The 15,476-nt window shown below is 48.1% G+C and overlaps 1 protein-coding gene across 1 annotated transcript in view; it reads left to right on the forward strand.

The window, feature by feature from the left end:
- The window catches only part of DYNC2H1 (dynein cytoplasmic 2 heavy chain 1), a 274,850-nt gene that overhangs the window by 230,336 nt on the left and 29,038 nt on the right, over positions 1-15,476 (forward strand). Inside the window, exons 87-88 of the mRNA XM_032844099.1 lie at positions 11,160-11,269; positions 12,183-12,264. Coding sequence (XP_032699990.1) covers positions 11,160-11,269; positions 12,183-12,264 — 192 coding nt within the window. The remainder of the gene's footprint in view (positions 1-11,159; positions 11,270-12,182; positions 12,265-15,476) is intronic.

Below are 15,476 nucleotides of genomic sequence, written 5' to 3' on the forward strand. Positions count from 1 at the left end.
CCCTCAGATTGTTTTTCAGAGTCCACAGTCTCTCACGGCTCACCTCCCCTTTAACCCACGTGCTGGACTTCGCTGTGTTTAGCTCCAGGAACACTGCCTGCAGGGGTTCGTCCCTTCCTCTGCTCTTCCTCTCCCCTCCCTTCCTGCTCCGTTCGTGCCTGTCTACAAATGAGACCCCTTTAAAGGGGTCAAGACTTGTCAGAACATTTGTTTGGCTTCTAATATGACTAATCTCTGGGTTGTAGGATTATCGGAGAAAAAAATTACTGGATCTGAAAATGACTTTAAAATCAGCAGGCGGAGAAGAACCAGTCAAGGACTCTGATTTGCTGTCTGTCTGTCCGCTGTGCCTAGGTGCACACATAAGCAATAAATGGCAGAAGATGGGAGCGGAGGAAGGAGGGAAGGAGGGTGGGGGAGGTAGGGAGGAAGGACACATATTCCATAAGTGACTCAGGAAAACAGAAATGCTCCGAAGTCTTGGTGTGTTCTGATCGCATGGCTGTGATACTGTGTCAGTTCATGCATTTGTCAGTGTTCCTCACTGTACTTTCTTATCAAGGGCAGGAACTGTCTTTACTAGCTGGAAATAGTAGCCTACACTACACTGTGTCATACATGTGCACATACGCTTAATTAAGTGCATATGACAGTAAACGTGTGGATATTGCATTTAATATATAAGACAATTTTTCATGAATTATAATTTTCTGGCACGATCGTTTATACTAAGTGTGTTGAATACCCGTCATCACAGCTGAAAACTTTGCCACTGTCACTTTCACTGTGTAATTTCTTAAAACCTTTATAGTCATTTCGCCTGAATTGTCATGGTAAAACACCCTCCTGGCCCTTGACTTTAGCTTGTCTCCCGTCCTTCTAACGGGGGAATAGCAATATTTGTCATTTCAGCCACCACTTAGGAGCATGGTTTTTTCCACTTGTTCTGTTTTCCTATCTGAATGTGTGTGTGGTTATGAACGTACAGAGATGACTACCTTCCTGCGGTAACTTCTGGCATCTGGGACTCACAGGTGCCGTCTCTATGACCCGGGTGAGGGTCCAGAGCAGCTTGGAGCCGTGCGGATGGGGGAGAGAGGGTGAGGACACACAGGCATTGTTGGTGCTGTGTGACAATGGCAGCTCGGGTGCTTGTGATGCTGGGACGCTGAGACTGCCTCGGGTAGGTGTGCAGCTGCTGGAGCTCGTCTCCAGCCGTAGCTCACAACCCAGAGCGCATCGTTTGGAGGCGGGATGTAGAAGGAAAAGAGCACTGCTGGGTGTGTCCCCCACAGAGCCTGCTCGCTACAGGGTTCCAAGCAGATAAGTGGAGCCTGGCCCGGGTGGGGGTAATGTCCCTGCACTGATGCCTTGATTCCTTCATTCAGTCAAGGTACTGTGAGCAGCTGTTTGAAGCGTGGTGTGAGGGAAACGGTCAGGAAGCTGGTACAGTTCCTGCCTCACAGGTTTCATTTCCGACCTGAAGTTTCCACCGTGGCGTCCAGCCCTTCTCTGAGGTCGCCGTGCAGAGTGCTAAACAGACACGCTGTGTTCCAGGGAGCTGTCCTTGCAGTGTCTCAGAGAAGAGGGACAACAGAATCAGCAATGGTACACACCGTGCAGGAAGTACGGTGCCCTGGAGCGAGCAGCAGGAGGTCCTGGGGGGACAGGGAGCAGGGGAGCGACACCCGGCGGAGAGCACAGGAGGACTTAGCCCACCACGGGGGAGAGGCCAGAGTGCGCCAGGCAAGGGGAGGGCGGGCAAGGGGAGGGCCGGTGTCCAGAGGAAGCCCGGGGCTTTCACGTAGCTGCAAGCCTAGCACCGAACACAGGGAGGAGAGGGGCCCAGAGAGTAGGCGGGAGGGGCAGGAAGGGTCAAGTCACAAGACCTTATTAAGGAACGACGGTTGATCCTTGGGAACCTCTTGCAGATCCCGAGGAAGGGAAACTAGATTATTTTAGAGGTGAGGATTGCATGTGGCGTCTTAGTCCGCTGTGTGGCCTGGGGTTGAAGATTGAAAGCTGGTGATTTGTGGAGAGCTAGAGAGTCCCTAGGTCCCCAAGGAGTCTCCGCCGAAGAGTCTTCGGGGACCCTGGCATCCATTCTCTGGGCTCCTCTCAGCAAGATCTTCTAGAGCAAGAACTGCCCCCACCCCCGTGTTTCTAAGATGGCCTACTGTCCGCTGAATGAAGAGGCGAGTGGACAAGATAGGTTATTTCCTGTGGGGATCCTGGAAGCATTTCTCTGGCTTCCGGTTTTTCTGCCTTTTCTTTGGAAATAACATCTTAGAGTTTCTTTGGCTCCTGATTTCCAGGCTTTGTTTCTTCTTGGCGTCCTCAGTACCCCTGCAGTGTGTCTAGCCCGTATACTCCAGGGCTCCTGTGCGGGTTGTTGCAAATTCTGAAATACTTTGGTGCCAGCATTTGCCTTTATTTCTCCATCTTCCTATTCTCCGCCTCCCGCAGCCGGATCCCTTGGCCGCGCACCCGCAGTTCTGTTCCTTCCCAGCTCGTGAGCTGCTTCTGTCCCGGCAGCGTGCGCGGACCTTCGCCTCCGGACCCGGCCGGGCTGGGGTGTGTCAGCAGCACTCGGACCCTGTGGACGGACTCCTGCTGTGTCCACATCGTCCTTGTAGTGCTGAGCAGACTTGGACTGCCGGGTGTCAGTGGCAGGCTCGCAGGCTCGTTTTCTAGGCTGAGTTTCTGCTTAGGTTCCATGTCCTGTTTAACGGTTGGTAGTGACTGCTTCAGCTCTGCCCGGGATGATGGTGGTGGTGGTGGCGGTGATTATCGTTCTCACTCAAGCCCCTGGCCGATATACTTGTATACGACCATATTTGGCCACCCTTCCTTCTTAGGTTAAAATCTTGTTATTTATTTATATCAGCCCTTAGCAACTTTGAAGGCTGGGGAGATCTGAACAGCAAACAGAAGTAGTGAACACCAGCGTTAGCACGTCATACGCTCCTTAAGGTCTTTCAGGAGGTAAAGATAACTAAACAAGCAACAGCAATCTAAACAACTCTCTCTCTCTTTAAGATTATTTATTTATTTATTAGAGAGAGAGAGCAAGTGGGGGAGGGACGGGGGGACAGAGAAAGCATCTGCCGCAGACTCTGCACTGAGCGCAAAGCCGGACTCCTGCTCCACCCCACGGCAGGAGATCATGACCTGAGCTCAAACCTGCGGAGCCTCTAGACACCCCAAACAGCTATCCATCTACACAACGAAACTCTGGGAGAAAATAGCAGATGTGGTGCCACCTAGAGTCTCTCCATGTCCCCCTCTGTCCTCACTCTGCCCAAATGGCTCCTCCTGCTAGGGCCAGGGTTCATCGTGGACGAGGCCTGAAGTGGGCGCAGTACCAGATTGCCACGGCCCCCCTTCTGCCCGCAGTGCTGTTACGCTGGGTCCTCTCCTACCTTCTGCACCCAGCAGTGCCGGAAGCAGACCTTTCCCTCGCCTGGCTCTCAGTCCCTACTCCTCCCTCCCTCTTGTTTTTCCTGAGATTCTTTTTAGATGTTGTGTTCTATCTCATGATCAGATAATATTCAGGCACGGTTTCTAGCGTGTCTGCTAAGATGCTTCTTGTGACCTTAGCCACACAGATTGCTTCTTCAATTTGTTACATTTTACTTCTCCTCTCCACTTGAAGAAGACTGAGTGGTCACTGAAAACAATCTTGAGAGCCTCTAGTTCTTACTCTTCCCTCTTTGACCTTGACTGTTCTCTAAGGACTCAGACCGGCATTTCTGGATCTAGACGTCTCATGACACCCTTTTTGGGTTCATCTAAATAGCTCTTCTCATTTTCCTAGATGTAAATTCTGAGCTTCAGATTGTTTTTCTTATCAGTGTGCCACTTTATATATTCAGACTTTTTTTTTTTGAAGATTTTATTTATTTATTTATTTATTTGGCAGACAGAGATCACAAGTAGGCAGAGAGGCAGGCAGAGAGAGAGGGGGAAGCAGGCTCCCCACTGAGCAGAGAGCCCGATGTGGGGCTCGATCCCAGGACCCTGAGATCCTGACCTGAGCCGAAGGCAGAGGCTTTAACCCACTGAGCCACCCAGGCACCCCCAGACTTTAAAATGATCTCATGAAGGACAGAAAAGAGAAAACAGATATTCGTAAGAACTGAGCTCATTCTGGAGACTAGGCACGTATATGCTGTACATGAGATCTGGTAATATTTACAGCACACGAGGTGGGTGTAATTTCCGTTTTTAAAGATGGGAGAAATGCAACCCCAATTTCAAGAATAGTTAAACCGTTTACAGGAATTACATGGTAAATGAGAGAACTCACACTCAACTGCCCTTTATTTAAAAACATGCCAGTTTTTGATCATTCCATAAACTGTCAGCAACATTTTAGAAAGATTTTCACTCTCCCCCTTGAAACGTTTTACGTTGGCCTCTCTCCATACAGCCATTACCGCAAAAGTCACTGACTCCTCCTTCCTTCCTGTGACAGAGGCTGAGAATCTCAGAATCACTATTAACTCCGTCCTCTCTTCGTGTGTGTCCAGCCTGGCAGAAACATGATCTTGCCTCTACATTCGAGAACACTCACATGTACCACCTGACCTGCCACTGCCTTGACCAATGTCATTATCAGTTCAGCCGCCACCTACCTGTGCGGCTTCCCCCCATGCCCCCCGGTTGGTTCTCGGCCAAGTAGCCTGGATGTTCTGGCTAAAGCATGAATGAGACGCTGTCCCTCCTCTCCTGGGAATATCCTCGTGACATCTTATCTCCAGAGTCACACAGTCCTTCCATCCACCGGCAGGTGAAGGTCACGCGTTTTCCCTGTCTGGTTTCCTCCTCTCTCCACTCCCTCATGTCCTTTGCCGCAGCCTCACTGGCCTCGGGGCTGTCCAGTGACCAGACCGGCACCCCCCTCCCCAGGCTTTTATTCTTGCCGCTTCCTCCGCCCGAGCTGCTGCCCCCAGATTCGCACCAAAGGGATTTTCTGTCTCTGAGCTCTTTGCCCCACCGTCATCTCAGCGAGGCCTTCCTTGGCCATGCTGTTTCAGGTCCTAGTCCCGCTCCTTTCCTTCTTTATTTTTCTCTGGAGCCTACATCCCCAGCTAATGCTCTGTGCATTTCACTGAATTTTCTTTGTGTTCCTCCCCTGGAAGCTCCAGAAGGGCAGACATTTTTGTCTGTTTACTGCTCTATCCAAGCATGTGAAACAGGGGCTTGCACAGGTAGGTTTTCAGTATCTAATGTATAAATGAATGATTCGATCACGGTTAGGGTTATTCTCAAGGAAACGGACATGAATCTCTTTGACGTTTCCTTAACCATTGTGATTTATCTCCCAATATGTATTCTGTAACATCCGTGACATGCTTATGAGATTTAACTTCTATTTAAGTCTGCCCGATAGATGTTACAGTTTAATTTTTTACTCTCTAATTTAACATTTGAAGATTTGCTTTATTTTCTCTTGAAACCCAAGTTGTTAAAAGCAGTCTTACAAAAAATATCTTTTTAATTTTTCATTTGTGTTCTGGGATATCTGACTCTACTTTGGAAAGTTCTGCAGTACTTTGCCTTCCTAGAAAAGTCTTTATTTTCCAACTCCTTTTAGTAACTCTCACAGTCCCTAGTATAGGGTTTTACACATAGTAGGCACACAGCAAAAGTATGCATAGGAAGGCATATCAACAGAATTGAAAAAGCAGTCTGCGATCTAAAACCTCTAACATCCCTATTTTTCTATACGGTACTCAGCCAGAAGACGTACATGATGGATCTTTTTAATTCATATTCATTCATTCATTCATTCATTCACTCACTATTTATAGAGCTTCTTTTTTGTGCCACCACTATTCTAAGTGCTGCAAGTACACAGTAATGAGGAAATCCTGAATTCCTGCCAACAGGAATCTCTACATTTAGTGAAGGAAATAGATAACAAATAAATAGGTTAATAGTGGAATTTCATGAAAAAAATACATCTTAGCCCAAATTCTGAGATTTATGATTAACATACAGCCAAGCTTTAAACAGTTTTGTCACTATCATAAAATGAACTTAGGGTACATAACCGAAATATGACCCAGTAAAATAGAGCTATTGCTGTAGCAGTAGTATTACCGGATTTTAAGAGTTCTATTTTGTACAGGGACAGTAATTTCTCCACACACTCAGCTAGTAAATTCTGCCTGTGGTCAGCTGTCTTGCACATTGGGAATACTAAGTGGTAGTCTGTGGTCTGTGATCATCTGCAGTTATGGGGAAGCGAGCCTATAAACTGCTTGCAGAAGATAAATCTCGGTTCTAGAAATGTGACAATATAGCAACATAATTGGCTTTCAAGATAACAAAATCTTCCCTGAATTTTTATCTGCATCTCGCTTTTGTCACATGCATACCAATTTCGGCGGCGACTGGCACGGCATAATAAGAGGCTCCTCACCGCGGAGGCCTGAGGAGACTGTGTCAGCAGACCCCCCAGGGCTCCCGCAGCATCAGCAGGCTCCACAGACAGGCCGTGGTCCCCGCAGGAGGCGGGCCTGTGGGTGCCCGTGTATCAGCATGGCCTGCCGCCGTCAGGGTGTGGGCTTGTGAGCTCAGGAAGGACCCAGCTGCAGGGACCGTCTGTGTCCCGCAGCCGTGGTGTGGCCGCAGAAGGCCAGTGCGGGTGTTCCAGGGCTGGGGAACTCTGCCCCGGTTTGGGCTCTCCAAGGGAAGGGTCCAACCCCCAGACAGAGGAGTGGCCTGAGCCCACGGACTGCCTCATCCTGTGCTCGGGGGTCTCCGTGGTCTCCCCTTTCCCAGGTGCTCCTTGTCATACTCCCCACCCCGGCTTCCTCCCTCGGGCCTGGGCATCTGCTCACATCCCCCATCTTCAGGGAGCAGCATCTGTAGGGGGTGCAGGGGACACCGCAATGCAAATGATATGATAATAAGATCCTGTCAGCCCTGGGGTCACCAGCCCCAGGGCTCCTTCCCTGTGCATGCTCCCAAAAGGGCCAGGTCCTGGGGCGAGGCTGCTGGTGAACCCCTAGGTGCGCCCTAAGCCGCCCCAGTGGCCGGTGTCCCTGCAGTTTCCCGGCCCAGGGGCCTCAGCTCTTCCCCTACTCCATCTGGCCACCTGCCACCTCTAGCAAACTTGTCCACGGTTTTCCTGCTGTAGTCAGAGCCTGTCCCAGGAGGTTGTGAACCATCCCGAGTCCCTGAAAGCCCTCTCCATGTGGTGGCGTGGTCAGTGTAACTGGAGCACGTGGTCCTGGTTCCCCTTACCTTCGGTTCTGTGCCTTCTGTCGTCAGAGCCCCGTGTCCTGAGCTCCTTGCACCCGGCCAGCTGCACCTGCGCACCCTGTGGAAGGGCTCTGGGCCGTGGGCTCATCTGACTGCATTTGCAAAGAGCACAGAAGCGAGCCCTCAGAGAGGCTACCCATCTGTCTGCACCCTGTACAAATAGCTCAGCAAACTACTTTTCAATAATATGTTTTCTAGGAAGAACCTTGAACAGAAAATCCTCACCTTAAGTAAATCTCAAAAAACTCCTTTTTTATTAAATGTCCTAAAAATGGTTGCTAACCTAGATCTGCAATTTGTTAAGCTTTTTTTAAACCTCTGATTTTTAAAATCTCAGTAAAATTTCTTTTTTTTTATTTTATTTTTTCAGTGTTCCAAGATTCATTGTTTATGCACCATACCCAGTGCTCCATGCAATATGTGCCCTCCTTAATACCCATCACCAGGCTCACCCAACCCCTCACTCCCCTCCCCTCCAAAACCCTCAGTTTGTTTCTCAGAGTCCATAGTCTCTCATGGTTCGTCTCCCCCTATGATTTCCCCCAACTCACTTCTCTTCTCCATCTCCCAATGTCCTCCATGTTATTCCTTATGCTCTACAAGTAAGTGAAACCATATGATACTTAACTCTCTCTGCTTGACGTATTTCACTCAGCATAATCTCCTCCAGTCCCATCCATGTTGATACAACAGTTGGGTATTCCATAGTGTATATGGACCACATCTTCCTTATCCATTCATCTGTTGAAGGGCATCTTGGTTCTTTCCACAGTTGGGCGGCTGTGGCCATTGCTGCTATGAACACTGGGGTACAGATGGCCCTTCTTTTCACTACATCTGTATCTTTGGGGCAAACTCCTAGTAGTGCAATTGCAGGGGCATAGGGTAGCTCTATTTTTAATTTCTTAAGGAATCTCCACAGTTTCCCAGAGTGGCTGCACCAACTTGCACTCCCATCAGCAGTGTAAGAGGGTTCCCTTTTCTCTACATTCTCTCCAACACTTGTTGTTTCCTGTCTTGCTAATTTTGGCTATTCTAACTGGTGCACGGTGGTATCTCAATGTGGTTTTGATTTGAATCTCCCTGATGGCCAGTTATGAACATTTTTCCTCAACATCATTTGTTGAATAATTTTTCTGTTCCCCAGTGATCTGTGATACTGCCTATATAAAATATTGAATTCTTATATTTTTTCTCATTTTGATCAGAGATGGAAGTTCAGCTTCCTTTTGTATAGATCCATGATACATCTCATAAACATGTGTGAACACGTGAAGGGCAGTGGGGTTTTGCCTGTGGTGTATAACTGATGCTTTCCTGTTGCCCTTTGAGTTCATCTCAAACAGTTCATTATATGAATCTAATTTTGTTACAATAAGGATATAGATCTAATTCTATATTTAACCAGTTTCATTACTGATAGCTAATAGCTTTAGTCTCTGACTTTTATATCCTTAAAAATCTTAGTTTTGACTAATATATAAATCAGTTGAAGAACATTTTTGAGTAATGTTTAAAAAGAAAAGGTACAGTTGTGTATTTATTTTCTGCACTCTAGCCTATATAAAAGTGATACCTAGTTGTATTCACAAATGAAAGGTAAGTTAACTAGATAAAAATTTTTTCAGGGAAAAGCCTTTTCCTTCAAAATTCTGTCTATACTGGTTCATATAGGAATAGAACTCTCCTTCTTGTCTTGTTTGTTTGGTTTAAAACGAAGGATGCACCTGCCTTGATGGGTCGTGATCACCCAGGGTCTGCAGTTGACCTTCCTGATGTGTGACCGTCTGCGGGTTTGGAAAAGTAGACGATGACACGCGCTCGTCATTACGGCAGCACACCCAGTACTTTCACTGCCCTCGAAACCCTCCGCGTCCCCACCCCCCGGCACCCCTCACCCAGCCCGGCTAGTCACCGGTCTTCGTCCTGTCTCCAGAGTCTCGCCTTTTGCGCTCCCGCAGTCCTGTGGAACTGCTGCCTGTTCTCGCGGCTTCTCTGACTCGGCAGCGTGCATCTATGGTCCCTCCCGTCCTTCGTGGCTGACAGCTGGTGCTTCAGTGCATTAGTCCAAGATGTCCTGAAGGACATCTTGGTCGCTTCCCAGTGTTGACAGTATGAAGAAAGCTGCTCTAAACAGGCTGAAATGTAATTTTTTAAAAATGTGCTTCACTGTGTTTTCTTCTGTAAAGTTTGCTGTTCAAAGACAATATACATATTAAAAGAACCTTTTTTATTTAGATTCTTTTATCAAATATGCCTTTGCTTTAGTCTGCCTTTAAGCCTGACAAAAAACATTTATTCCCCGCCATGGACTAATAAAAACATTTGTATTATAGAAGCTTTTCCTTTTTCTTACTAATGTTATTAATTCACATTTTAAGTAAAAATCTGATTATTAGCCACACTTTAATTTTTAGTTAATTTGAACATAATGCATATCTAATACAGGCAACAACTGTTTTGAAATTTTTGAATTAAAATTTAATTTTAAGAATTAACGATAGTATTAATTTGAAACATGTTTGCATTAAATATTACTTATAAAAGATCATGCAAGCATAATTTGTTAGCTTTGTCTAGCTAATCAAAGTAGAAGGCAGATAATGAAAACATTTCATAGGGAGTAAACCAAATAAACAATAATTTAAACATCCTTAAAATAGGTAATATCCAAGAAGAAATAATTATAGTTTGCTAAAGAGCTCTTTTTAGGTTGTTTCTGCTTTCTAAGTAAGCGTGTGATGAACTGGTGTTAGGGCCACAGGAAGGTTTTGCTGCAGGCAGGAGGAGGTCAGAGGCACTGGACGTTGAACGCAAACACAGGAGCTGTGGAGCAGCTTCTCCGCACCTGGCTGACAGGTGTACGTGCTTGGGGGACGGGGTGTGGCAGCACAGGATGCATAGCTCCTCCGTACGGGAGTGAGTAATCACCGTGTTTCCCAGCCTTCATAATCATACTAAGTGAATGACTGAGTAGATGACCACTGTGCGGGGTGGTACCAGCTGATGTCACCGGGCTACCGCGTCTGTGCTGGAGCTGGGCTGACAGACTGACGGACTGGCCCAAATGGACATGGGAATCACCAGTAAGTTACCTTTCTCATAAGGCGCCTCAGCACCTGCCTGGTGGATTGCACAGAAACCATCGCATGGGGCTGCTTCAGTCGGCCTCCTGCCCTCCGTGTCCTGGGCGGCGAGAGGAGTAGGACGCTCGGGGCTCGGTGGTGGGGGGAGCACAGGGTCGGCTAACATGCAGGAAGCCTGTCGATAGTGTGAGACACCTAGGACATGCTTGGGGACGATGTGTGTGTCTCCAGGGGACATAGCGGGTTTATAAAATGCCAGGTAAGAGACTGAGCGGAAACACCTTTTACCAAAGAACCCGTTCTTGTTGGACGTGACCCTCCTCTGCAATGCTTGGCTCAGAAAGGTGGCAGATCTGTAGGCAGGTCTGGATCGGGGCCCATTCAGTTCGCAGGACCAGGACTTGGGGGCTCTGGGGGTCTGCGCTCGGACCCCCCTCTCAGGTCAGCTTCTGAGCACAGTCTGAACCGCGGCTCATCAAGAGAAGCGCCGGCCCTGGTGGAAATGCTGATTGTAAGATGATTTTTCTAATCTTACGGCTTTTTATTGGGAGTAGAATTTTCCCAGCAAAGGATTGTGCAAGGAAGCTTTTTTACGGTGGATGGATATTATGTCAAAAACAAATTACAGCAGACTCACGACGTAAAGCAGAATCTCTTTTTTCCAGGCAGTTTCAGAGCAGCTGGGAATGGTGTAACTTCGTCACTGACCATGACTCTACATAATAGTTCTTTAACAGATTTGTCTTCCACGGTTACAAAGTTTTTAAATAGGTGTGTGTCTTATTCTTTCCTCTCTAGAGCTGGGTAGAGAGGGCTGAGAAGCAGGCTCTTCTCTCTGACACACTCGACCTGTCAGAGCTCTTCCACCCAGACACGTTTCTCAACGCCCTTCGCCAGGAGACGGCAAGGTGAGCCGAACTCTTGACACGTCTGTCTCTCCACTTCCTGCGCTTGCGATCACATTCCCGTCATTGTTCAGAAATAAACTTATTATTAAATCAAGGGAGTTACGTTATTTCCTAGTCCTTGACATTTCTTAACAGGGAACTTTTAGTTTGAAAAATATTGCTTAGAATTATGATGTTTATATTAGAATTGAGAAGGTGAAATTTAATTTTTAAATTGTCGGCGATTGACCTGGATAAGCTGTGTCTGATAGGGTGGGTGGAGGAGCTACTCATAGGTAAAGGGGCCAACGGGAAAGAACAGTACGCGTGGGGTTTCTCAGTCTCGCCAGCCACGGTGCGTCTCCCTGTGGTGACCACTGGGCCCTGTGCAGAAGCATTTTAATTTTTGCAGACCCCTCTCTCAGACATGCTGGCCAGGCTTACTGGTGGGGAGCAGGGTTTGATAGTTAAGATCAAGCTCTTTTTTTTTAGGACACACTTGGATAATCATATCATATACACTGATTTTTTAAATAAATTAGAATGGACTAAAAGGCACTTGGAAAAGTAAATGGAACCAGATTTAGTTCTGTGTTGATTCGGGGGGATTTCCGTGTGTAGTGCCTGGGGGTCATTTCATAAGTGTCCGTGTTTCGGTTCAACTAATAAACACGATGGCACACTTCCCGCGTGGTGGTCCGACGGGAGGCGGAGGATGGAGCAGCGAAATGCTGTGTGCCTTAGCGGCAGGAGATCCTGTAGGCCGTTCCTTTACAGATGTGGCATGAGGTCTAAGACCCTGCGTCATTTAGGAAATCTGCTTCTGTGCACATTGTAAATATTTCAGTTGTAAATGAAGAGGAACATGTCAGCCTTACTGTCTGTATTTCAGTTCCTGAGATGCTTTCTGACATTGGCTGCTTCCGTGTTACAGGGTGATGAGCTGCTCCGTGGACAGCCTTAAGTTTGTAGCCTCGTGGAAGGGTCGGCTGCGAGAGGCAAAGCTGCAGATTAAGGTAGGGGTAATTCTGATGCTTATCCAGGCCTAAAAGTAATAATATTGCCAACTTGATAATGACTCTGAAACTCTCGTCGCTGACTTGCTTATCTTAGTGGAAGATTAGCCGAAATATCGTATCTCTTATGTGAAAAGTCAAAGTCAAGACTTAGGATGAAGCAGCTTGGACAAAACAAAAATCCTTTCCACTCTAATAAGACTGTTAGGGACACAACGTATTGAAAAATGTAGTTTTTGGTAAAAAAATGATACAAATCTTGAAGTTCGGTTAGGTTTCTTGCTCTAAAATTCAATTCAGTAAATATTAACTGTACAATAAAGCAAGTATAAAGTTTAGTTTATGGAAAATAGACCAAGTCTTGTCCTTATGGAGGTTACAGTTTGTGAGTATATTAGTTTGGTGTAAAATTCAAGCCATCTGTGCTTTTTTTTTTTTTTTTTTAAGATTTCATTTATTTATTTGACAGAGACAGAGATCACAAGTAGGCAGAGAGGCAGGCAGAGAGAGAGGGAAGAAGCAGGCTTCCTGCCGAGCAGAGAGTCCAATGCGGGACTCGACCCTGAGATCATGACCTGAGCTGAAGGCAAACCCTTCACTGACTGAGCCACCCAGGCACCCCCCAGCCCTCTGTGTTTAAAAAGAAAGCAACTCAAGCCATGTTTTGTGGCATAGATTTTCTCTGGTGCCTTTCCTGTTAAAACCCCATTGCTTTTAGAGGGGGAAATGGGTCAGGAGAGACTATGGAGTCCTGGAAACAAAGGGAAGGTTTGGAGGGGGACGGGGGAGTCAGGGGAGATGAGTGAGCCTGGTGATGGGCAGTCCGGAGGGCACGTACTGTATGGAGATCCGGGTGTTGTTGTAAACAGTGAGTCTTGGAACACAACATCAAACACTAACGATGTACTGTATGGTGACTAACACGACACAGTGAAAGAATCCACTACTTTTAAAATAATAAGTAACTATAGGAACGTACTCATGCACATATTAATAACAAAACCAGTTCACAATCTGCAGGGGCAACGTCTCCCAGCGACGGCAGCCTTGGTGTGCAGCCCCGCGCCTTCCAGCCGTTTCCCCCCCATCCGCACGCGGGGGCCACCTCCCCACCTGCGGCCCGCTGCCCTGACACGCCGCGTGGGGCCGGTGGCTGGTGTGTCAGAGGCCCGCAGACGGTTCCCAACTCGCGTCCCCACCGTGTCTTCCAGGGCCTCACATGCATTCAGTCTTAAGTCAACCAAATGTACGACTCCGGTTCTTTCTCTCAGGCAGCCTGGGGCAAGTGGCTTTTCACAGGTTCTGTTTACGTAGTTGTGCTTCCCAGGTGCACGGTTTTCACTTCCCTAGTGCTCTGTGGTGTACTATAGAGTCTGTTTATTATGTTTACTTGTTGTCCATCCTAGTCCACTGGAACGAAAGTCCCATGACACTAGTCATTGTTCTCGTGGTTTGTATCCCACATACGTTGAGCCACGGCTGTTACATGGTGGGCGCTCACTTGAGCCCTCATTGGGCAGTTGAGTTTGGGCCTTTAGTAGGAGAGGCCCTGTGGTGGGGTTGTAGCATCTGCAGTGGCTTCTGGTGTGCCAGAGATCTATTCATCAGTGACAAGCTGGATCTTTCTCTTTTGGCTCTCTAGAGCTGGCTATACAGTTCTCCCCCAGAGCTGAAGAAATCAGAAGGATTTTCTTTCATCCCATTGTGTTTCATTTTAACCTGAGCCTCTAACCCATGAGAATGACCTTCTCTATCGCTGCTGGTCTGATACTCTGGCCCAGCTGTCGGGGACAGGGAGGGCAGGCCTGTCATCTAGGAGCTGTGCCCCTGAGCAGGCTGTGTGGTCTCTGGCTGCTGTGAGCCCCACGGATGGTACGGGCCATCATTCTTCAGATGTCCACTGGTATAAACAGCAAGGGAAATGAGTTACATTCGGAGTCAGAGTGTGTTAGTATTTCTGGAACCACGTGGCCTCTGCTCTTACAACATAGGAGTAAAAGTATCTACAACCAGAAAACCCCAAGCTTCTATGTTATGTTTTGTAGATTGGAGGGGAAAGGCGGACAGTTAGTAAAACAATATTCTAATCTTAGTTCTCCAAAAAGAACCACGTGATTTCGAGCAATTAATTCATGGAGTCATCTGAGTCCTTGTCATCTCATTTGTCAATGGGTTCAGTAATGTTTACTGGAAGACTAAAAACTCAGGTGTGTGGGAGGGTGTGCGTTTGTTTCTAGGTCTCTTTCAACCTCCCATGCCTTAGGCCGAGTCAGCCACGGACGGACGTGTTCAGGCAAGGCTGTAGTTCCCTTCACCGGTCAGTGTCCCCGACCCTCCAGACCTGCTTAAGAGAACACCTGTGTCTGTTGATCCCCAGTCCCTGGACCGTGTTCCTCTAGGGTGTCCTTGCTACTGCTACTGACCTGCCATGGCCCAGCAGGGCTGTGAGGTGCAGGGCTGGGTCTGCCGGCGACAGGCTGCCCACGTGTCCCCACTTGGAGCTGGCCCGTGGCAGGGAGGGGACCTCCCTGGCAGCTCCAGAGCCCCCTGCTGTCCCCCGTACCACTGAGCCCACCACACCCCAAAGGGCAAAAGAGGCCTCAGCCCGGTCGGGTCATTGTGTTTCCTGTGCCATGGGGCTGCTTGGGAAGGCCGGGCCGCCTACTGTCCCCTCATGCCGCGCTTCCTGTGGGAGCTGGAGGAGCTCTCGTCTGCCTTGGGCTGTCTCTCGGGGCTTGTGTTCTGCTCCTGTTGGGCTGCCTCTTTGGCTGGGTGCTCGACTCAGTGCTCCAGTGAGGAGGAGTAAAGCCTGCCAGATTGTTGATTTGAGCAGCAGGAAATCCGTCAGCCTGGAGACTGGTGAGGTCCTCCAAGCTGTCGTTTTCGGCAATGCAGGAAATGTTTTGAGCCTGTCTTCGTTCATGCCTCCCTTTAAAGGAGAGCTGCAGGGGAAACACGGGGGACCTTTGTGGGGACCTTTCCAACCCCCGGTATGTTGTTTTACGGTGCAAACGCGGTCTTACGTGTTGGCATTCTTACATTTTAGTTTCATTCTCAGGAGTGAGGAGGTCTTTAAATTCCACCGATGACCCTTAAATTTCATGATAGGGTAGTCACAGAGGGTGCGGACAGAGGAGGGGAGATTTAGAAGGTGTTTCTTGGAAGTGGCAGGACTGGGCAGTTTGACAGCCCTGGGGAGGCTGGGGGAGCCC

The sequence above is a fragment of the Lontra canadensis genome, unplaced genomic scaffold (assembly GCF_010015895.1).
Source record: "Lontra canadensis isolate GAN:19392208 unplaced genomic scaffold, GSC_riverotter_1.0 scaffold147, whole genome shotgun sequence".
Taxonomy (NCBI): domain Eukaryota; kingdom Metazoa; phylum Chordata; class Mammalia; order Carnivora; family Mustelidae; genus Lontra; species Lontra canadensis.